This window comes from Phascolarctos cinereus, unplaced genomic scaffold (assembly GCF_003287225.1).
Source record: "Phascolarctos cinereus isolate Bilbo 61053 unplaced genomic scaffold, phaCin_HiC Scaffold_1;HRSCAF=81, whole genome shotgun sequence".
NCBI lineage: Eukaryota > Metazoa > Chordata > Mammalia > Diprotodontia > Phascolarctidae > Phascolarctos > Phascolarctos cinereus.
In genome coordinates this window covers 93051437-93075915 of record NW_027555514.1, presented here as the reverse complement: position 1 = coordinate 93075915, position 24479 = coordinate 93051437, and the positions used below count along the sequence as shown (strand labels likewise).

The following is a 24479-nucleotide window of genomic DNA, read 5'->3' as shown; positions in this document are numbered from 1 at the left end:
TTGTTTGCTTGACTATATATTCTCATTACAAGGGTTTTGTTTTTCTTTTTAAATTTTCATTAATTGAAAATAAAGAATTAAATAAATAATTTAAAAAATGAAAGTTTATCAGGGAAAAGATAAAGAACACCAAACTAAGGAAGAATTGTTTTAAGCCTCTGAAAGTAAATTGTTAGAAGGTTTCTTCCCCTGGAGAATTTTTTTTTTAATTAAATGATTGGGAGAGGGGCAGTTAGCTTAAAAAGACAAAATGAGGTGTTTATATTAACTGTGAATCTTCATATTTCCCATCAGCATCTTCTTACAAAATAAAAGATGGTAAAGTGGTCCAGTGATAAGAGGTCTGGCTTTGGAATCAGCAGCTTTCCAGTCTCAGCTCTGCCACTTGCTACTTGTGTGACCTGGGAAAAGTCACTTCACCTCTTTGGGCTGAAGTCTCCTGATCTGTAAAATGAGGGAGTTGGAGTAGATGACTTCTGAAGTCCCTTCCAACTCTAAATTTGATCTTGTGACCCTAAGAATGCTGTTGTAATGAAAAACATGCTAGAAATCATGTTGCAACCGCACAGATGGCCACTTCTGACAAATCAATCTATGAATAGATCAGTTAATTAACAAGGAAAAAGAAATCTCTGACATTAAGATGTTAGGCCTATAATCCATTTCTAAACCATGCCCATTGCCAGGCTCAATGGCAGAGTGTACCACTTCTTTCTCCTAGCAGATTATGTAGCTGTGAAGCCCTTAGCATAAGGATTTCAGTTTGTTTGTTTTTGGCTAAACAGTGGGGTTAAGTGACTTGCCCGGGGTCACACAGCTAATAAGTGTTATGGGTCTGAGGCCGGATTTGAACTCAGGTCCTCCTGAATCCAGGGCCAGTGCTCTATCCACTGAGCCACCTAGCTGCCCCTAAAGATTTCAGTTTTAAAGGGTGGTGGAGAGGTTCATCAGGAACTAACTTTCTGAGAATCTGAGAGAACAGTAAACTGTTACCCAGTAAACTATCCAAAGTAGGGTGGGGAGGTGGGGTGGGGTGCATTCAACAGAAATATAGCTAGGGTGCCTTTACAAAGAACTTTCTGGGAGTTGTCTAGGAAAGATCAGTCAACTATAATTCTGCCTTGCTTCTGTATCATCAGAGGTGAGTAGGAGGAAAGGACTGGAAGATTTCTTAAGTTCTCATTGCTCCAATCATCTACCAATACCTACCAATACCTGATACCTTGTCCCCAGAATACATTGAGGTGGTGCAAAAAGAAAAGCACTTAAATCACCAAACATTTATAAAACACCTACTAAGTGCAAACCACTGTGGCTACAACAATAAGAATGAAACCTCATCAAAATGATTACATTCTTCTGGGGTAATCTGATATGGAATGTGATAAGTAAATGGAAGGGGATTTGAGAAGGGAGAGCACTGACCATTGGGGGAATCAGTAAGGACTTTGACTAGGAGGTGACTGAGCCACGCTGGGAAGGAAGGTAAGGATTCCAAGAAGATGTTCCAGGAATGGGGCAGCATCCAGTGCAGAGGTGCAGAGAGAGGTGAGATGCTGTCTTTGGGAAGTAGCTAGTAGGTGAATTTGGCCGGAATACAGAATGTATAAAGGGGAACAATATAAAATAGGCCTAGAAAGGTTAAGTTGCACCTAGACAGTGACATTTGGGAAGGCAGGAAATCAGCCTTTGTTCTGTCATTTTAATCAGAATAAGGGTTCTAGGACCTCTCTCTATGTGGTTCTCTGGTTTCCTTTTAATTTTAAGAGCAAAAGTCCCAGGTTAATGACTATCCTTAGATGACCTTTCATGTTACCTTTTTTCTGGCTCTGATTTGGAGACCCTACCTGAAGTTTCTTGGGAGTAATTCTAATTAGTATTTCCTCTCAAAAAAATCTGAGAATACTATAAGTTGTTTTTGCTGATTTGGACATGTATGCAGCCTGTAGTCTTTGTTTGGGTTGACTTTCAGCTAAATCTGTTTTAGATACTAGTTTAAAACTTTTTATATATGTGAAATTAACTAGGTAGTTAGTAGGTAGTAATTAACTAATTAATTTAATGGATACAGGGCTGAACTTGGAATTAGGAAGACCCGAGTTTAAATTCAGCCTCAGTCACTAGCTGTGTAACCCTTGACAAATTTTTGTTTGCCTCAGTTTCTACAACTGTAAAATGATGATGATAATAATAGCACTGACTTCACAAGGTTGTTGTGTGAGGATCAAATGAGATTACATTTGTAAAGCCCTCAGGACAGTGCTTGGTGAATAGTAGACACTTAATAAATACGTATTTCCTTCCTTCCTTTCATCTTTCTCTGGTCCCCAGTTTCTTCATTTGTAAAATGAAGGGATTGGCCTCTAAGGTCCTTTCCAGTTCTAAATCTGTAAACCTACGAAATCATTACCTCTTTGACTCTGGGTCCTCCTGGTACAGCTGAGGCAGTAGATCCCAAACTTTTCCTCCTGCTATATCCTGTTAAGTTCCTGAAGTTACCAAAGCATAATATGTCTAGGAGCTTTGGGATAGGGTTTGTAAGCTGCTATTGTTTAAAGGAGGACAGGCCAATCTGAAAGATTTTAGGATTGAAATTAAGATATACGGGGCTGAAATATGCTACACTAACTAGAGGAAATTTCACAATATTAAAAAGGTAAATAAACAAGTTAGGGAAAAAATTGACAGTAATGAAAAACCTTAAATTATAATGATGTCTAAGAAGAAATTATTTGAATCAAGTATTGTGATTGAGAGGCACTTAATCCTGGGCAGTCTTTTTTTTTTTTTTTCAGAGAGCAAATAGTATGCTTTCATCTGCATTCAAACTCCATAGTTCTTTCTCTGGATATGGATAGCATTTTCCATCATGAGACTTTTGGAGATGTCTTAGATCCTTGTATTGCTGGGAAGGGTTAAGTTTATCAATATCAGTCATCGCACAAGATGGCTATTATTACTGTGTACAATGTTCTCCTGGCTCTGCTCACTTCACTCAGCATCAGTCCATACAAGTCTTTCCAGGTTTTTCTGACGTCCACTTCCTCATCATTTCTTATAGCACAATAGTATTCCATTACATACATATACCACAACTTGCTCAGCCATTCCTCAATTGATGGGCATCCTCTCAATTTCCAATTTTTTGCCACCACAGAAAGAGCCGCTATAAATATTTTTGTACATGTGGGTCCTTGTTCCATTTGTATGATCTCTTTGGGATACAGCCCTACAAGTGCTATTGCTGGGTCAAAGGGTATGCACATTTTAAAAGCCCTTTGGGCGTAGTTCCCAATGGCTCTCCAAAATGGTTGGCTCATTTCACAACTCCACCAATAATGCATTAGTGTTCCAATTTTCCCACATCTTCTCCAACATTTATCATTTTCCTGTTTCGTCATGTTGGCCAGTCTGATGATAGGTGTGATGTGGTACCTCAGAGTTGTTTTGATTTGTGTTTCTCTAATCAGTAATGATTTAGAGCATTTTTTCATGTGGCTATAGATGGCTTTAATTTCTTCATCTGAAAACTGCCTGTTCATATCCTTTGACTATTTATCAATTGGGGAATGACTTGTATTCTTATAAATTTGACTTAGTTCTCTATATATTTTAGAAATGAGGCCCCTGGGCAATCTTTTTGTTGGATACCAGTAACCCAGACTGGATTCAGGGACCCTTATGCCCAGTAATGAAATGTGTTAGATGCAAAAGGAAAACTCTGGTGTGAATTGACAGGAAAAAAGGGGTGATTTGAAAAGAATATGTTTGACTCTGATAATGGAATGAAAGAGAGAAAGGAAAAGAAGATTTACAAATGAAGAAACTGGAGACCAGAGAAAGAAGAAGGAGGACCTGGACCTGGTGATGTAGATGGATGAAATAAACCTCCAAGGAAGAGAGGTTGCTGAGGGATAACAGCAGAGAAAGAATTGAGAGGGTAGGGCAAGGAGTATACGAGGGAGTGTAAGAGAAGGAGCAGCCAGAACTAGTGAAGGTTGTTGGTGATGATGATAAGGATAAGAGCTAGCTAGCATTTGTATAATACTTACGTTTGCAAAGTCCTTTGCATATATCATTTAGTTCTCACAATCCTGTGAGGTAGGTACTGCTATTATTATTCCCATTTTATAGATGAGGCAACTGAAGCTGAGAAAGGTTAAATGATTTGCCTAGAATCACACAACTAGAAGAGACCTTAGGAGTCATCCGCTTCAGCCCCCTTTTTCACAGATGAGGGCCATAGGTAAAGTGAGTTGCGCAAGGTCACACAGGTAGTGAGTGGGTTTTAGATTCAAATTTGATTCCAAATCCAGCACTCTTTCCCTTTCCCACTGTCTCTGATACAGTCTTTCTTAAAACGTGGTGCCCAGAACCAAACACCATTTCAGGTGTGATCTGCCCAAGATATTAACAGCCTGTATCCTTCTATGCGTTATATTCATTGATGTAGTTTAAGATTCTATTAACTTTTTGGCTGATATACACATCACACTGTTGACTTACATTGAGATTGCAACTGATTAAAATCCTTAGGTCTTTTTCACATGAATTGTTGTCCAGCCACTTGTCCAGCACTTTTTTTTAAAAACACAAATGTATAACTTTACATTTATCCTTATTAAACTCCATCTTGTAAGTTTCCACCTACCATTTTGCCTAGTTGAAATATTTTTGAGACTTTATGCTGTTAAGCAACATTGGTTATTCCTCTCAACTTGATGTAATAAATTTCATGAGGATGTCATCTCTGCCTTCAAATTGCTGATAATTTTTTTTCTGCAGTATAGCTCCAAGGATAAATCCCTAGGACACGTCTTTAGAGACTTCAATCCATGGTGACCATGTTTTATTATTTACTACACTTTGGGCATCGTTCTTCCATTCATCCAGTTGTGAATCTGCCTAATTGTACTGTCATTTGGGCTAAATCTTTTTGTTTTTTCCACTAGGCTTTTGTGAGAGACTTTTATTCAGTGTCTTGCTGGAATCCAGATATATTGCATCTATGCATTTCCATGACCTACCTGGCCAGTCTAGGAGTTATGTCAGTGTCAAAAGAATGGTTAGCCTGGCATAACCTTTTCTTGGTAAACATGCTGGTTTTCCCCTTCCTAAGTACTCAAAAACCTCGTCCTTAATAATATGTTCAAGCTGAAATCAGAGTCACTGGCCTTTAGTTTGAAGAGTTTACCTAATTCTCTTTTTAAAAAAAAAGTCATGTTCATTAATCTCCAGTTTTTTAGCACCTCTTATGTTTTCCATTTTTTTTTGCAGCAGTTACCTCCAGCAACTCAGCAGTCAAATCCTCTGCTTCTTTCAGTACTTTTGACTCTTGGGATTCATTTCCCTAGCAACAAAGTAGAAATTCTGAATATTAAAGAAGATATTAATAAAACTGAGAGCATAAAAGCCATTAAACTGATAGCTAAAACTAAGGCTAGGAGCTTTTTTTTTTCACTAATAAAATAGGCAGTCTAATTTTTAAAAAGAGAGGAAAGCCAAATTGTTTATATCAAAAATTAAAAAGGAGAATTCACAATGGGTGAAGAGAAAGTAAATTGACATCTATTTTGCTCAATTAGATGCTAATAAAAGTAATAACTTAGAGGAAATGGATGAATACTTAGCAAAAATATAAAATATCTGGATTAATAAAAGAAGAAATAGACTACTTACATAACCCAATATCACAAAAAGATGTTAAACAAGCCGTAGACCCCTAAAGAAAAAAACTCCAAGAGCAGATGAATATACAAGTATATTCTCTCAAACATTCAAAGAATAATTATTCTGATATTACATGTACTGTTTTCAATAAAAGTAACAGAAGGCACCCTTCCAGTCTCTTACTCTAAAACAAATATAATCTTGATAACTAAACCAGGGAAAAATAAAGCAGAGAAAGAAAACTAAAAAATAATATCCCTACTGAATACTAACCCAAAAATTTTAAATTAATTATTAGCAAATAGGCTATAACATATTAGAAAAATTATACAAAATTGCTAGGTTGGATTTATACCAGGGATCCAGAGTTGGTTCAGCATAAGGAAGACTGTAAATACAGTAAAATTAATTATATAAATTTTTTTAAAACTGTGTTATCAATAGATGCTGAAAAGGCTTTTGATAAAATCCAACACCCATTTCTGTTAAAAAAAAAAAAAGAAAAAGAAAGCATAGAAATAAATGGACCTTTCCTTAGCATAGTGAAAAAAAATAGCCATCTGAAAACACTTTGCAGAAATAAAGGCCTGTATAATTGGAGAAATATTAATTGTTCATGGGTACATTGAACCAGATAATAAAAATGACAATATTCTGCCAAAATTATTTTACAATGAAATTCATATAGAAGAACAAAAGAGCAAGAATTTCAAAGGTAATAATTTTAAAAAAGAATGTGAAGGAATGAAGTCTATTAGTATTAGATGTTAATAAGCTATATAACAAAGGAGTAATCATTAAAACTGTTTGGTACTGGTTTAAAAACAGTGAGGTCAGTCAGTGGAATAAATTAGGTACACAACATATAGAAGCAAACAAACACAGTAGCCTAGTATTTGTTAAACCCAAAGACCTCAGTTACTAGGACAGGGACTCCCTATTTGAGAACACTGCTAAGAAAACTGGAAAGCATTTTGGAAGAAATTAGTATCGACCAATAACTCATACCATATACAAAGATAAACTTCAAATAGATACATGTCCTAGATATTAAAAGTCACATCATAAATTAGAGGAGTAAGGAAGAAATTACTTTTCAGATCTGTGGTTACAGGAAGAATTCATGACCAAATCGTTAGAGAGGATCATGGAGAATAAAATGGACAGTTTTATTATATATAGTTGAAAAGTTTTTGCACCCACAAATCTAATGCAGTTAAAGCTAGAAATGTAACTAGGGAAAACTTAGCAGCAAATTTCTTTGATAAAAGTCTCATATTTAATATATAAGAAACTGATTAAAATTTATAAGCCTGAAAGCCATTCGCTGGTAGATTGGAAAAAAATGAAGAATATGAATAAGCAGTTTTCAAAGGCAGAAATCAAAGCTATCAACACCCATGTGAAAAAATATTCCAAATAACTAATAAAGAAGTGCAAATCAAAGCAACTCTTAGGTTCTATCTCACAGCTATTAGATCAGCAAAGATGACGGATAGAAAGGCTCTGAGAAAACAGGCATACATCTTCTTTCTTAATTGGCCCAGCCAATTGCTCATGGAAGGCAATTTGGAATTATGCTCAGAAAGTTACCAATAACTGTTATGAAACCTTTGACCCAACAATATCACCAAAAGATCCAAAGAGATCAGCAAAAGAACAAAAGGTCTCATGTGTGCAAGGATATTTCTAGTAGTTCTTTATATAGTAACCAAAAACTGAAACTAAGAGTAGTACCCACCTATTGATGGCTACCAAATTTTGGTAAGGTAATAGAATATTATTGTGCCATAAGAAATAGCAAGGTAGTTTCACAGTAAACTGGGAAGACCTCTGAACTGATGTAGAGTAAAGTTAGCAGAACCCAGGATTTATACATGATAATCACATTATAGAGAAATATAATTTTGAAAGACTTTAGAACTCAGATCAATGCAGTCATAAGCGACAGATCCCAAGAACTCATCCTGCCAAATGAGTTTTACTTCCTTGTTAAACAGGAAATTTTTCTTCTATCTATCCTGTCCTCTCTGTGATCTTCCTATGGTCCCCAACATAACTAACGAAGCCCTTTTTGTTGTCCTTACCATTCATTCCCAGCCTTAGCTTTGTTTGGAGGTTTACCATTTGAGACATTATTCCTACAGGACTGTTCCACTCTTGTATTCCTCATCTGTTATCTAGCTTCAATTCCATTTTCTTTCCATGCCATTTGAAAACCTAGGTTGGTCGGTGAATTACCTGTGTATCTATATTAATCACTTTGGATAACTATTTTTCCTCCTTTCCTCTCCCCATCTTCCCACCATCCCACCCCCAACCAGTTCTTCCTTGAAATCATTCACATGTATATTACAAAAGTGATTTCCTTGTTAGCAGGATCCCATTTCCTTTGGACTTTCTTCTCGTGCAGATTTAAAGCTATGAGAACATAATTCTACTTTTTTTTCCCTGAATTTTTTGAAATCCATGCTTCCTACATCCAGGATGTACATTAGACCATACCCAGCTTTCCCTTCCCTGTCACAGACTTAAAGATGAAGTTATTTGCTTCCTCTTAAAGTTCTTGTTACACTCACTTTGCTGCCAGTTAGTTCCTCTAGAATGGAAATTCCCTTTTTTACTTCATATATCTCTCATATGAAATTACTATTAAAGCAAGTCAGGAACTTATCAGCTGCTCTCATTTTGGCAGAGAGAGATCCAGCAGGTGTCCAGATAGCTGAAGCATCCAGTCGTTGCTGTTTCCTGAGTCAGTTACCCATTTCTTTCTCCTTGCTGGCTAAATCTGTAGTTTATTTGTATCCTATTACTTTTTTTTTTCTCCTTTCATTTATCCACATGCAAATACTCTTTGACATGCTTCTCTCCAGTTTGTGAATTTGGTCTCTCCCCTTAGGGTTCTAGGGGTAATCCTGAGTATTTGCAACTTCTGCCACTATACAGAGCCTCCATCTAATATACTTTCCCCAATTTTGACTATCCAGTTTATATCAAAGAGATTTTTCCAAAGGGATTATTTACTAAGATTAAAAAATTCATCTTCACCCAAATGAGAAACCCACTCTTTTCTTTGCACACCCTTAGTTTCTTGGGAGAATGAGCTCAAACTTAGATCACAAAGTTAATTCCCTACGTCATGTAGGGAACACATATGACTGAAGGGTATCTCCTGGCCCTAGAAGTCTTCTACATGGAATACCCACTAAGTTCATTTTTGAGAGTTGCTAAAATGTATGAGTCATTCTCTTACTAGTCTGAGCTAGCTTCTTGTAAGATTTAATATCTCTGTTGCCAGGTCAGTTCACTGCTGGGTTTGAGTCAAGCAGGTCAATCTCTGCAGTTAGCCCATCACTAAACTCAGCTACTACAGCCACTGGCTTCAATGATCTTTGCTACCAGTTCTGGCTATGGAAGGAACCTCTGATAAAACTCTTCTGATCTTTTGGAGTTCGTAAGGTGATAGTCCTAGTCTATTCCATCTCTAGATACTCATTTACCAATGATTGGGAAAGAATAACCTAACTTACTTTCTCTCTCTCTCTCTCTCTCTCTCTCTCTCTCTCTCTCTCTCTTCTCTCCTCTCTCTCTCTCTCTCTCTCTTCCTCTCTTTCTCTCTTTCACACACACACACCCAAGCTTGGTGCATTCAAAGACACATGATTCCCATGTGTGGAAATTATGCAGCTACTGCCTCTTCCCCTCCCAACTCAGGTGCTCACATTTTTTTCTTCCTTTGAAAGCCACCAGAGAAGACAGAAGTGCAGTAAGACCAGAGAGGCTATTCTGTCATTTTGTGTGTGAACTCTGTTCCAGTTCTGTCATCAGTTTTTCTGTCTCAGAAGAAAATTTGAAAACTCGCCATGATGCAGCACCATCCCATCAGTTACTCTTGTCTGGAAGAAGGCTTACCAAGCCTTCCTGTGTTGAACTTATGGCAAGCAAAGACTATTGTAAATACACTAAGAACTGGGCCCCCATTGGCCCAGTCTCCTCTTACACTAAAAAAGACAGAGAAATATGGAGGGAAAATGACTAAATGTGGCAGAACTTAAGGTACACTTGCAAAGGGAATAAAAACAAAAGCACTTTTTTGCTTATTTGTTCATTTGTTTCTGCCTTCTGGGAATAGGTTTTGGGTAATATACATTACCTTATTTTTTATGTTTATTTTTGTTGATTGTTATTTTGTTTATAATAAAAAATTAACATATGTTCTTGCATTAAAATTTTTAGTATACTTTATTATCCCATACTTTGTGTATTTTTATATAAATATCCAAAGCCCTAAGTTTTATTACTAATCCTTCTTGTAGATGTTATCTCCTATAAATTACAGGTATTTTTCACTGATATTTTTTCTGTATCATAACATGCTACTCTGCTTCTGGTATAATGGATGTATGTGGAAAATTTCCTCTTTTCTCCCCATTTTCTACTTAAAGCCTTCCTGAACAGATTTTTACTGTCTAGCATTAGATGCATTCCCTCTTTGGCCAAGAGCCAGTCATCTCTCCATCTTAAGCTGTGATCCAGAAATCTGAATCCTGTGCTTGGACAGCATCATCTTTGCCAGTTGTTCACTCCGCACATCTTCTTTTCATTTCTAAAATGCTTACCTTTAATCACGGTGCCAAGTTCTTCATTTCCTCGCTAAGAATTTTATAATCCCTGTCAATGCTTTTGAAGTCCCTTTTGTGGATCTCATTTATCGCCAGGTGATTAACCAGAGGTAGGTATTTTTGGTGATTAGGTCTGATAGGTCTTAGTAAGCAGCCCCTCTGTAATGTCAAAGATACGGTAAGATGAGACAGCGCGTAACTTCCTCATTGCCTACCAGCAGAGAATCATCCAAACTCATCTCTTCCTCCTCTGACCGTCTCCTCATAGAATCGGTATCCTCATCATCATTCTTCAGACTTCTTCCAAGGGTCCAGTTCTACCCTCGCAGGTTTATACCGCTGTATAATCTGGTTCCCACTTACTTTTGTAGCTGTCGTTCCTATTGTTTCCCTTCACCCATCCTGTTCTAATCAAACTGGCCCACTAGTACCGTTCCCCACAAACAGCAATCAATCTTCCTCTATTTGGCGTTGGCCAAATGCTTCCTCCACATTTGGAATGTCCTCCTTTCTCAGTTCCATCTCTCAGATTCCTGAAGCTCTTCCAACGCCCAGCTGAGGGTCCAGTCCCTCCAGGAAGTCTTTCAGATCCCCCCAGTGGTGGTTCCCCTCTCCCTCTTGAAATTGCTTCAGATGTACTTGGCATTTACGTGTGTGTATGTGGTGTTCCCTCAGTTGAAATGAGCTTCTTGAGTGCAGGATCTGCTCGGTTGCTGTCTTTAGATCTCCAACACCTAGCATAGCACCTTACACTGGTAAATGTTTATTGGATTGAATTGTCACTCCATACTTATTCTTCCAAACTCCTAGTAGGTTTTCTGCTGCTGCTGCTTCTCGTTCCTCTTTGTTTTCTTCTTGAAGTACTTCTACATTCTTTAAGGCAACAAGCCAGTCTCCCTAATAAGCCAGAGAGTAAAAGAAGTCTCCATGCAATTCTTTTGCCCTCCCCTCTAGTTTAAAAACACACACGGTTGTTACTTGCCATTAACAAAAACACAGATAGAAAAGTAGCATGATTTCTCATAATTGAGGTGCATGAGAAAAAGGACGTATAAACATGGAGGGAAAGGATGGTAAGAATGAGCCTCAAATGAAGGAAAAGGAAGGGAAGGAATAAACACTTCTGGTCGCATCTCCTTTGTGTAAGGCACTGTATCTTATTTGATAAACTTATATTTTATCAGAAATGGACAAAGGAAGGTTGAATACACATACACAAAATGTGTAATTCAGAGGATCTTGGGGAGTATGAACTGGCACAAAGTGAACTTAGTAGAACCAGGAGATTAATTTATGCAAGGACAATAATATTATAAAGAAAAGCAACTTTGAAAGACTTCACTGTGTTCAAAACTGATCAACTGTGATGGGACCAGTGATGAAACATTACCCCATCTATCCCTACCCAAAATTCCGTCTATCCAGCTCTCAAGATTAGCTCAGTCATAAAGTGTTTCCCTACCACTCATATCCAGTTTGATTCCTGCTTGTTTAGTATTTGCCTGTATTGTTTATTTTGACACTTAAGTCATAGATATGGTTATATTTTGTGCAGTTATGTCTTATCTCACCAGTTCAGTTGTGAGCTTCTGAAATATAGGAGTGCTATCTTACCTTTCTTTTATATCACCCCTTAGCAGCTAGTACAGTGTTATCACCACAGTAGTCTCTTAACAAAAATGTAAAGTAAATTAAATGGTAGAGGGAAGAGCTGAGCCCCACATGCTTTTGATTGCAGGTGCCAGTGACGTTTGATGATGTCTCCATCTACTTTTCTACGCCAGAATGGGAGAAGTTAGAAGAATGGCAGAAGGAACTTTACAAGAACATAATGAAGGGCAACTATGAGTCTCTTATATCAATGGGTGAGACTGAGCTGGCTTCTGTCACACTAATGGTACACAGCTTCAAGTGAGCTCAGCAGTCTTGTTCATTGCCCCATTCCTAACTTCCCATTCTCACTCCTTCTGGATTCTAGGCCTGAAACACAGAAAATGTACCTTCTCCTCAGTCTTTTCCTCCCATGCACATAGAGTCACTATAAAAGCTATGGTTCCCTTGGTGTATCCCTCCCTCCTTAACATCAGATGATAGGAGCATGATCTAGGGACAGAGGTTAAATTTGAAACTGCATGGGGTAAATATGACAGCTGCAGTGGTTGTCCAAGACACTGTTCTCTCCAGAAGCTACTGCTGCCACTTACCCCTACCCAGTGAAGTTAGGATACATTTTGGAAAAGAGCTGATTAATTTATAGGTGTAGTAGGGATAAGGACTATATAAGGAGTCTCTAGTTACATGGGCCCATATGCCTTCAGCTTAGAATTAATGCCATCTTCATCCCCATTTACTTTTACTTTCTTTTCTCTCCCCTTTGTTCTCTAGACTATGCCATGACACAACCTGAAGTTTTGTCCCAAACTCAACCAGAGTCACAACAGAATACAGAGAACCAAGTGAGACCAGATGAGAGTGAGATGACTGCAGAGCCCAGCGATGGTGAGTAGAAAAGATCACATCACATTTTTTCACTACCCCAGGCTGTCTTACACTCCTAGGATTTGATGACAGCCTAGCAGTTAAAGATATTAATGATTTCTAATTTCAGTTTTGTCACTGACTTTGGTTACAAAGTTGTTCTATCTTTTTGGCTAGGCAGTGGGGTTAAGTGATTTGGCCAGGGTTACAAAGCTAGTGTTATGTGTCTGAGGCTGGATTTGAACCTGAATCCAGGTCTGCTGCTCTATCAACTGCACCATCGAGCTGCCCCTTCTATCTTTCATTAATCATTCAATCAGTGGGCATTATACCTACTATGTGCCAGATACCTGAGTAGGTACTGGAAATACAAATGGAAAGATGAAACGACCTCTGTCCTTGTGGAGCTTATAATATAACCAGAGGAGTCAGCATGTGCATATCTAGATATGTGCAGAATAGATAAAAGGTAATGTGGTGGCAAGGAGAGGTGTTAGCAGCTGAGCAGACTTCATGTAAAAGATGGTACTTGAGCTGCCCCTTAAAGGAAAATAGGAATTCTATGAGGCAGAAATGAAGAAGACATACATTCCAGGTGTGGAAATAGCTGATTATATGTCATTTATGACAAATAGCAAAAAGGCCATTTTGGTTAGAATATTGTGTCATGGTAGGGAAGAGGGGTGGCAGGGGCAGTGGGGGGGCAGAGCTGCTGGCATACTATAAGGCTGGCAGGAAAGATAAGTGAGGTCCACATTTTGAAGGGCTTTAAATGCTGTAGGATTTTATATTTGATCTTAGAGGTAATGGGGAGTCCCTGGGATTTATTGAGTAAGTTATGGCCATGGTTAGATCTATGCTTTAGGACAATGACGTTGGCACTTTCATGAAGAATGGATCTGAGTGGAGAGAAATTTGAGACCTAGATCAATTATAGAAGCTGTTTGATACCCTAGGCAAGTAATGAGGACCTAAACTAGGGTGATGGCTTTGTAAATAGAAGGAAATGAATTCAAGAGATATTTTAGAGGTAGAAATGATGTATGGGTGAGTGAGAATGAGGGGTCAAGGTTGACACCAAGGCAAGAAGAACTATTAACAGAATCTTCTTGTGGTCTCCTAACTTTGAGGTTCTCACTTTAGTGATTGAGCAAAATCAACAGTGTTAATTAATCCCTTAGGTTTTCACAGTTTTTTATCTATCTCTTACCTCATTTAATGTCTTTTCTTTCTCCTTTCAGTCTTCTTTGATTCCCTTGTCTCTTTCTTTTTCCCATCTCCTTTCCCCTCTTTATAACAGCAAACCTTTGTTCTTTTCAGACTAACCCCATTCCCAGTATAGCCTGTGGGGCCTCGGTCTTACCCAACTTTCTCTTTCCTTTGGACAGGCTATATTACATTTTGAAAGGATTGTGCTTCTCAAAAGCACTTGACCAAACAGAGTGCTGCTGATGATAAGAGTAAAGACAGAACCTCACTGTGAGGCTTTGTTTAGTCATTTTCCCTCTGAGTATGCACAGCTACAGATGAGCTAGACTAAGGGACTCCGAGCTTGCCCCTCTCAAAGCTAGATGGGATTGTTAAGGTTAGCCAGTATAATCCCTTGTATAGCAGATGAGGAAGCTGAGAACCAAAGGGGAAAGTGTTCACCCAAGGTCATATAGGTAATAAGTAGCAGAACCAAGTCTCTAACCCAGGTCTGATGGCTCCATGTTCAGAGCTTTTTCCCAGTGGACTAGAAGTCAGCAGAAGACTTTAGAGAACTAGACCTTCTTTAGGACTTTACCTCGAACAGGGTAAAGCAGGGTAATTCTGGGCATTTCGGCCTCTCTGAGCCATCTGTTTCTCCCCTCTAATCTCAGAGGATCGTGGCTGTCTCTTTCTCAACAAAACCAACTCCTTCCATTCATGCCCTTGAATCCATCTCTTTCATCTACTGTGAGATCTTAGTCCATCTGTCATTGCCTCTCATCTTCAGTATCTCCCCACCTAATGGCTCCTTCTTCTGCTTTTAACATACTCATCACTTTTTTTTTTACCCAGACCTTTGACTTCATCAGGTAGGGAGCTCGAATTGAAGAACTTCCTTTACCAATGCAGATAAGCTCCTTCTGGTTCCATTTAGAGAATTTCATAGAACAGAGATTTTAGTTAAAGGGCTTGGTCAGGATTCATTGTTGGTGGAGGTGTAAATTAGTGTAACTATTCTACAAAGCTTTTTGGAATTATGGAAAAAAAAAAGTGACCAAAATGTTCATACCCTTGAACCTGAGTTCTGTTGCTAGACATACTCCAAGGAGGTTACTGACAAAAAGAAAAGTTTCATATACACCAAAACATTTATAGCAACAATTTTTGTGTTAGTAAAAAGCAAAAAGAAGCAAAGTAGATGCCCATCAATTGGGAAATGGCTAAACAAATTTTAGTATATGAATGTAATGGAATATTACAATTAAATGATGAATATAATGAATACAGAGAAATATGGGAAGACTTAACATGAACTAATACAAAGGGAAGTAAGCTGAGTCCCAAAAAACAACACACACACGATGACTACAATAATGTAAATGAAATAAACAACCACAAAACAATCAAAAGTGAAAGTTGTAAAATTACAAAAAACAAGCATGTCTGTAAAGAAGAGATATTGAACGACACCCTCACCCTACTCCTTTACAGAGGTGGGAAGTCCACAAATATGGTACTGTGCACATATTTTCATGCCTTTTCTATATAATGATCAGTTACTGGGGGTTTTTTTCTTTAAAAATATTATTTGTTATATAAAATTGCTTTCTGGGAGTGGGAGGAATTCCAGGGGAAATTTTGGTAATATGAAAAATACATATATTTATTTTAAAAGAAAACAAATATTGCAAAATTCCAAAGAACAAACTTGGCCTCAAAGAAGGGGAAAGATGGGAGGAGGGGTCCCCAGATATGGAGCTTTGTTATGAGGCATGGCTGCCTGGGAGAGGGGAGGGAGGAAGGAGAGGAATACAAGGGGAAATTTAGGCAAAATTTATACAAAAACAAAAGATCAATAAAAATGTATTTAGAAAAAAAACAAATCAAGCTATTTACTTAAAAAGGACTTGCCCAGGGTCACACAACTAGTTTGTGTTGAGGGTGGCACTTTAAACCAGGTCATCTTGACTGTGAGGACTATTTTCTATCCTGTACACTAGAGGTTAGACTTGAGCTTTGGAACCAGATTAAAATGTAATTGGGAAATGCTTAACAAAATAAATAAAAATACGTCACAACATAGATAATGTTAGTCTGTAGTCTTCTAAATCAATATGCAACTGGCAGACATCCCTTTCCATTTGAGTTTGACACCATTGCTCTGTACCATGTGTTCCCTCTCACCCAAATCAGCCTTATCCTAAAAAAAAAAAAGTACTCTGCCTTGATGCTGCTACCTCCTCAAACTGTTGTCTTATATCTTTCTTCCCTTTCACTGCGAAATTTCTAGAAAAAAAGTAAAATCATTGTCTCCTCTTCAAGACCAACCCTCTCTACAGTTTTCTGGAGTTTGGTTTCTACTCCTACTCTTAGTTTCCAAATCCAGTGACTTTTTCTTAGGCCTCGTGTTTCTTGACTCTTCTGCAGCATTTGATACTGTTGACTACTCCCTCAATACTCTTTTTCCCTTTGGACTTCCATGACATTGTTCTTTCTAGTTTTTCTCCTACCTGTCTACTCTTTCTCACTCTTCATTTTTTCATCTGTCAACTATCCCCTAAATGTTGGTGTCCTCAGCTATCTTCTCTTGTATGTTTATTTTATCTCCCTTACTGATTTCATCCAGTCTTATAATTTTACTTATGACTTCTATAAAATGACTCATATTTGTACATCAATTCATAATCTCTCTCCTGATGTCTAGTTGAACATTGCCTTCTGGATCTCTCTATCTGAATGTTTCTGAGCACCTTTAGTTCAGCATCAAAATTGAATTATCATCATTTCCCCAAAACTTCCTCTTTCTCTTAACTTTCCTAATTCCATTGATGTAACCATTATCCTTCCAGTCATTCAAGCTGGAAAACACGGTCATCTTTGACTGTTCCCTCTTTCCCAAATCCTATGTCCAACCAAGTGACCTGGTTGATTCTTCCTTAGTAATGTCTTGTTTTGGACCTCTCCTCTTCATTCCTGCCACCACCACTCTAGTGTAGATCCTCATCACCACTAGCATTGACAATTATAATAATCACCTACAGGTCCCACCTTTCCAATGCATCCTTCACATAATGACCAAATCAATCATCCTAATGAATAGGTATGATTACACTATTCTCCTACTGAAAAACTATCAAAGGCTCCATGTTATATCTTGAATCACATACAAACTTCTTACTTAGCCTGGCATTTAAAACCCTCCACAATCTGACCATAACATGCTTTCCCAACCTTGTTTCACATTGACTGCCTTCACACACTATACATTTTAGTTAAACCAGACGTGTTGTCTTATCTTTCCTTGTTCTCTCCTGCCTGTCTCCATCCATGTAAGCCATCCCTTATGCTTGGAATTCCCTTGATGTCCATCTCTGCTTATAGAATTCCTCCTTTTTCTTTAGTGCCTAGCTGAGGTGATACCTCTTCCATGAAGCCTGTGATGATTCCCATCTCCTCCTAACCACTATTATCCTCGCCTTTTTCCGCTGGAAAGTGATCTCTTGCAACACTTTGTATTTATCTTTCCTTTTTCTTTATCATATTCTATCCTGTATCATATTTATTTATTTACTTGTCTTTCCCTAGTATAGTGTAAGATCCTTGAGGCCTGGGACTGTATCATTTTTTATCTTTATAGCCATAATACATAACATAGTGCTTTACACTTAACAAATTATGTTTGTTATGTTACATTAAGAGTCTTTGCTTTTTCTGCATTATAGCACAATTGTGAGAGGAAAAGAGAATTAAGATAAAAGCAATTTAAAGGTAAATGTTCAATAGAAATAGAGGACACATTGTTAAATCACTTTAGGGCATCTCCAGTGCAGAGACTGTGACTTATTTATCAAGCGTTTTGTTTACTGCTTAGTTACAAATGACTATTTGGGTTGTTTGAAATTAAATTAGTGTGTTTAATTCTGGTTTTTGGTTCCAGATTCCGTTCCATTCCCTAGTAGAAACTCAAAAGAAAATATTCTGCTTCTCTTTTCCCACAAACAGAGCCAGGCATTTCCACATCAGACATTCTGTCCTGGATTAAACAAGAAGACGACCCTCAGGTGGAAGGTCCACAGGACCCTGAGGAAAGTGACATTTACAAAGGCACCTATGCTGGTGAGTGATAGAGCAGATACAGAGCCCTGCCTTCTGCATTGTGCAGTAGAGAAACTCAGTCTTGACAGGAGCCCAAAAAAAAAAAGGCAAAATGAACACTAGGAAAACCATGGAAGTGAATGAGGTTCATTACAGGGGTTTGGAGGGAAGGAGGGAGTGAAGAAAGGAGAGCAGCCCTATTAGATCAGAAGATTTATGGTGGGGAAGAGTTGGAAGAGCAGATGAGGATGGTGGGATGAGGCTGGATCATTAGGTGAAAGGGAGCGAGGGAAAGTTGTGGAGCAGGGCAGTGACATGATGAAAGCAATGTCTTAGGAAAATTTAATTTAAAACTTTGCTTTTTCCCATCCCCTATCTCAAACCAGGGAATATCATAATGCAGAGATAACACCTTAGATTCCTGGATTCTTACCTCAGAACTTCACTGAACTGTTTCTGTTCCTTTGAACTAATCACTTCCCTGTACAATCACAGTGAATAAAAGCACAGAGCAATCTGTAAAAACCAGGTAGAATGTAGCTGCTACTTTGTGGTGAGAACTGCTAACAAAGCAGTTTCTGTGTTGTATAACAACCCTAGTCCTCTCTTTCAGATGATGAGCTTGCTATCAAAGCCGAAGGGCTTGCTGGAGGCCCTCTGTGTTCAGATGCCCAGGTTACCTCTGCCAATCCTCCAGCAGTGTCAAAAGATGCTTTCCAGGATGCAGCTTTCAAGAGCCAGCATCCTCCACCCATACTACCCTCTGGACCTCCACTTAATAACCCCATTGACCCCCTGGGGGGACAGGCTAGTTTCACCCAGATGGCCAACCTTCCTCTTCCCACCCAGTCAGGGGAACAACAGCAACTCTTCCCTTGTCGTCGTTGTGGCAAGAATTTTAATCAGAAGGAAATGCTGATGGACCACCAGAGTAGTCATGCTGGTGAGCGTCCCTTTGCGTGTGCCCAGTGTCCTAAGCGCTTTGCCCAACAGGCCAACCTCAGCAATCATGCCCGAGTGCACACAACTGAGCGGGCCCATACCTGCCCACATTGCTCCAAGAGTTTTGTGCACCCCTCTCGACTTACATACCACCTGCGAGTCCACAGTGGTGACCGGCCCTTTCCATGTCCAGAATGCCCCAAGCGTTTTACTGACCAGTCTCGGCTCACCAGCCACCGACGTGGCCACTCTGGGGAGCGCCCATTTCGCTGTGCGCAGTGTGGTCGGAGCTTCAGCCTAAAGATTAGTCTTCTGCTGCACCAGCGGGGCCATGCCCAGGAGCGCCCCTTCTCCTGCCCACAGTGTGGCATCGACTTCAATGGCCACTCAGCACTGATCCGCCACCAAATGATCCACACAGGTGAGCGGCCCTACCAATGTGGTGACTGTGGCAAGAGCTTCATGCGTAAGGAGCACCTGCTGAATCACCAACGGTTGCACACAGGCGAGCGTCCCTTCCACTGTGCCCACTGTGGCAAAAGCTTCATTCGTAAGCACCACCTGATGAAGCACCAGCGCATCCACACAGGTGAGAGGCCCTACCCTTGTCCCTGCTGTGGCAAGAGCTTCCGCTACAAACAGACGCTTAAGGATCATTTGCGAGCAGGCCAGGATGGAAGTTGTAGTGGTGATGGAGATGTACCAGGGCAGCCGCCAGATCCCCCTGGCCTCCTCCTACCAGGGCTTGAGCCCACAGGCCTAGGGATTGGAGCTGATGGCCTAGAAACCAACCACTGGTATGGAGAGGGGGGTGGAGGGAGTGTTTTGTAAATCCTTCATCTCTTGTTTATCCAGTAAGTGGAGAATCCCAAAGACAGGGAACCCAAGATCATTTTAAACTGGCTCTTCAGTGCATTTTGGGCATCATACATCTAACTAGGGACATACCTGGTTGTTTGGAACTTCACAATATTGCAAATAATGAAGATACATTGTGAAATTTGGAGGACCTTGAGAAGAGTCCACCCACCCTGTCCTTATAAAGGAATTACATGAGCTGAAGAGGTGATAATGTTGCAGAGGCCGAAAGCAAGAAATTGGTAAATCACTGGCAGATAATCCAAGTTATTTGTAGGTTGAAGTTCAGGGGAGGGGCAGGTGGCTTGGGAAAACCTCTAAAACTTGATACTTTCCCTATACTATGAAGTTGATAGGACATTGAGGCTTTTCCCTAACTCCTGGGTGGGTGAGGTGGTTGTGAGAAGGGGAGAGCTGGGCACAGAGCTGCCAGATGGGGACTGATGCTCTTTCCTCCTGGTTCCAGCTTAGACCCACGTACTTGCACTCCTGCTTATCTTCCCTGAAATAGACCCAGCATGATGGAGATTCCTTTTCTTCATCCATATCAACTCAAGACTTGGCCTGCTATAAGATTTCTTGGATTTAATCAGTGTGATTTTCTTTAACTATTCAATCAGCCCAGGGTAAGCAATCTGAATTTTGTAGGTTGGAATCTCCTTAAGGAGAATTGGTTGGTTTTGAACTTCTCATTGGCTTGGTTTACAGTCTTCCCTCTCTAGTAGTCAGGATTTTACTGAAATTTAAAATTCCTGGATATTAGCATTCTCAGCCTACACACACAGTCCCTGACCCCGAAAATCTGAAAAACAGGATTCATTGGAGTAAATGACAGGCCATGTCTCCAAGGGCATAGCCCAAGATTTGTGGCTAGGCCATCAACTTTAAATGTGACTACATCTAATGTATACATTTTTCTATGTCTTTATAGAAATAATAAGCTGGCTTTTATCTTTCTGATATTTTGGACACTTGTGACTATAGATAGCAGATTACAACTCAGCTTTCAAACTAGCTGAGGACTGTCACTGTTTGTTTCACAAGCAATGAAACTAAGCCATTTTGGTAATGTGGCTGCCTCAAACCATTAGAAGAAGTGTATGTTTACCCTTATTTGGCCCTACCTTGGGAAAGTGGTAAGATCAAGAAGCTTCCTCCCTAGCCAGTAGCTGGCCCTTCCTTGTACATAAACAACCTATCTGTCATATCATGTTCTCAGGGCTACTGGTGGTTGTGTGCATAAGTTCATTAGTTGTTGTGTATGGGTCCCCCAGTCATCTGGAGCAGCTGAGCCCCCTGGTTGTATTCCTCACTGAGTTTGGGCCAGTTACTTCCTTCTCTGGACCCTAACTTACCTTTCTGTAAAATAAGAGCAGTCCCTGTCCAGTTCATCTTAGACAGCTGGTATGAGGAACAAGTAAGACCTGGAGTAAGAGCTGTACAGAAATGCAGAAGAATGTGATTGTCTGGCAGCATGTTCTCCTTCCTTCCAGAAAACCTGTTTTATTATTGTTCAGCCTCTTATGTAGGCAGACTTGAATAGGACAGCAGAGTCAAGGTGGAGAGACTTCTGGCTGAAGCTTGACCCACATCTGTTAAAGTTGTATGTACTTTCTTAAAAATTGAGAACCTACAGAAGATATGAGTAGTATTCTCATACAGAAGCTGCAGCCCTGCACATTAGCAGGAGGGGCTATTAGCATCAGGCAGGAGGAAGGCTAACAGCCTCTCTCGCCAAGTACTCTCTGCTAACATTAGTTAGAGAATACATTAGTCCATGGTGTTCAATGACAGCACCTTTACTTGATGGTTTGAGTGAGAAGGGCATGTCTTTCCCTCATATTCTAACCTTATCTCTTAACCCAAATGGCACAACTGCCTGTGGCCTGGTTGAGAAAAGGTATTTTTCTTGACCAGCTGTGATATTGAACATTTTGAACAGGAAGGCAATGTAATATGTAGTGGAAAGAGCATTGGACAAGAGCTTAGGACATCTGGGTTCTGCCATTAAGTAGCTTTGTGACTTTGGGAAAATCACCTCTCTGTCTCAGTTTCCTTATCTGTAAAATTGTTAGATGACCTTCCAGATCTAAGATACTGTGATTCTATGAGGCATAGTCAGCGTACTGAATGAAAAAGAATGTACAGATTTTCTAGGAAGAAGCCACGATAGGACGGCAGGTGTCAGGCTCTCTCAACACTGACACAAACTGGGAATTTAACATAGACTCATGATCATCTCATCCACTCTCCCACTCCCTGACTAGTGAAGAGACCCAGGCCAGCAATTAAACAAAAAAAGTTTTATTTTTTGAAGATCAGAATGTGGATAATCAAAATGCTAGGTAAACAAAAGGACTAACCTTATAAGTAGAAAAGTGTCTCAGGGGCAATTTCTGCGTTGAGCCTTCATGTCCCTCACAAGGACCAAGCTATTAGACTGGAGTTTGGAAAGGTGCTTTAAGATGTAAAGGTCATAAACCCTCATAGGCAAAAGAGATGATCCCCAACCACAGGCCCTAGATCCAACCAACCATGTTTCACCTGGATTCTCTCAGTAGGCTTCATTTGTGGCAGAGAAGTTTAACAAATATACTACCCTGTCCCCACTATTCGCCATCCCACCCTCCTTTCAGTTAAAAGTCCATACCTCTGGGGCAGCTAGGTAGCTCAGTGGATAGAGCTCCGGCCTTCAGGATCCAAGTTCAAATCCGGCCGCAAACACTTGACACTTACTAGCTATATGACCCTGGGCAAGTCACTTAACCCCAACTGCCTCACCAAAAAGCAAAAAAAAAAAAAATCCCTTCCTCTACACACAGATGTCGTCTATCTCCTTGGCCATTTTGAACCATTGTAATTGTCATTTGCCAAGTGCTGGCTTATATCACTAATTAATTCAATTGGTTTATTAAGGAGATCAGAATAAACAGACTCACTCTTTGCTGGGTATTTTCATCGTCTGTTGTGGGATGACAGTTAATCTACATGCAAATTGGTGAACATTAGTAAATGATCAGCCTGTAAATTAGTTTGTTACTTAGCAAGAAAAATGGTCATTATCCTTCACTATTGACCATTGGGGGTACCTTATGGGCCCTGGGGTAACAGCAGGAACCTCCATGACTTATCATCATCAAAGATTTTGTTCTTAATAAAAGGAATCCTTAGAGCCTCAGTGATTAGGAGATCTAGGCTGTCACTCCCACTCACTTCATATAGTATAAAGATAACTCCTAGGTTTGTGCTCAGACCCCCTCTGCAGGAGGAGGAGACTGAATCAGTAACAGTCACCCCAGAAGTCTGTCTGCAGTACTGGAGGATGACCTTAAGGGAATGAATAAGCAAGTGAATCTTTCAGAGGCCAGTGGGAAAGATTCTGTGGTCTCCTCTGGGTTCTGGCAGAGATAGTGGGTTACCTGTAAAGCTCTATCTTCACTCTTTTTCAGCTCCATCCCAGGCAGGAGCACATTTCTAGGTTAGAGCAGCCTGTTTAGCTCATAGGTGTCTCGTGCAAGGAGCATTTTTTGTCTTAGCAGTTTTTGTGACCTGAACATGAGAATTCTGTTTCATGAGCAAGAGTAAAAAGTGTTCTCAGAGCAATGTGTACCCCTTCAGATTGTCCCTTCACAAACAATACTCTGTACTCTAGTTTTTCTTTCAGTGGACACAAATAAACAAAAATATACTTCATGTCACAGTGTATGTCAGCTGCAGAGGTTTTAAAAGGAGCCTCCCAAAGAACTAGATAGATTCATGAATACAAAAAGAGAAACCAACTTCCCACCAGAGAATGCAAACATGAAGTGGGGGAAACATCTGTGCCCAGCCAAAAGCAGAGGGGCATACCAAAAATGGGACCAGGGTGCTCTGAGTGACTGTTGAGTAAGCAGTTTAAATAAAGTCATAGGAGTTTTGATAAAGTTTCATGCTTCGAGTTTTTATTTTTGGTAAAAAAAAAAAAAGAACAAACCAGTGGGGAGAAAGACAGTGTAAAGTAGTAAGTACAGAAGTGTCTTTGGAGTCAGGAAGATCTAGGTTCAGGTCCTGCCTTTGACAAGTATTGGATATGTGACTAGGCAAGTCATGACTTCTCTGAGTACCAGGCAGCTCTCTAAGACTGTATGTTACAAATGAGCTGCCAGTATGCATTAGAAGAGGGAGATTCCACATGAGAAGTTCCCAACATGTGAAATCACAGGTCCATTCTTCCATTGGGGGGAGAGGGGGAGTGGGAAACATGCTATTGATAAAATCTGGAAAATGGAATACCAGCAGTCTAAATTCCCCCAGAACAAGGACTTGGTTTTCCAGGTCTTTTGTATCTGCCATAATGCCTGGCATAAAACTGGCTATATAACATCCCCTAAATACTGATTTAGTGATTATAATGGAAAAAATGCTGAAGGAGTCAGAAGATTAGGGGTCAAGTCTATCCATGCTGCTACTGAACAGCTGTATGACTTTGTATATATCACCACCTTTCTGGCCCTTTGCTTCATCAGTAAAATGACAGAGTGGGATGAGATTCCCAAGGCCAGATAGAGTTATGTGATTCTGCATAAGCTTTCCAGTTTTCAAAGTAGTTTCATATGTATTCTCATTTTGTCTTCACAATAGCTT

The 24479-nt window shown here is 39.6% G+C and overlaps 1 protein-coding gene across 3 annotated transcripts in view; it reads left to right on the top strand.

Moving 5' to 3' along the window:
• The window catches only part of ZNF398 (zinc finger protein 398), a 35707-nt gene extending 11928 nt beyond the window's left edge, over nt 1–23779 (top strand). For 2 of the 3 annotated variants that reach the window (XM_078153013.1, XM_020977485.2), the window contains 4 exons: nt 12031–12157; nt 12678–12791; nt 17964–18077; nt 18670–23779. In XM_078153013.1, coding sequence (XP_078009139.1) covers nt 12031–12157; nt 12678–12791; nt 17964–18077; nt 18670–19829 — 1515 coding nt within the window. In that variant the 3' untranslated portion in view covers nt 19830–23779. The remainder of the gene's footprint in view (nt 1–12030; nt 12158–12677; nt 12792–17963; nt 18078–18669) is intronic. The other variant, XR_002322548.2, reaches the window with a different exon arrangement.
• The last annotated feature ends 700 nt before the right edge of the window (nt 23780–24479 follow it).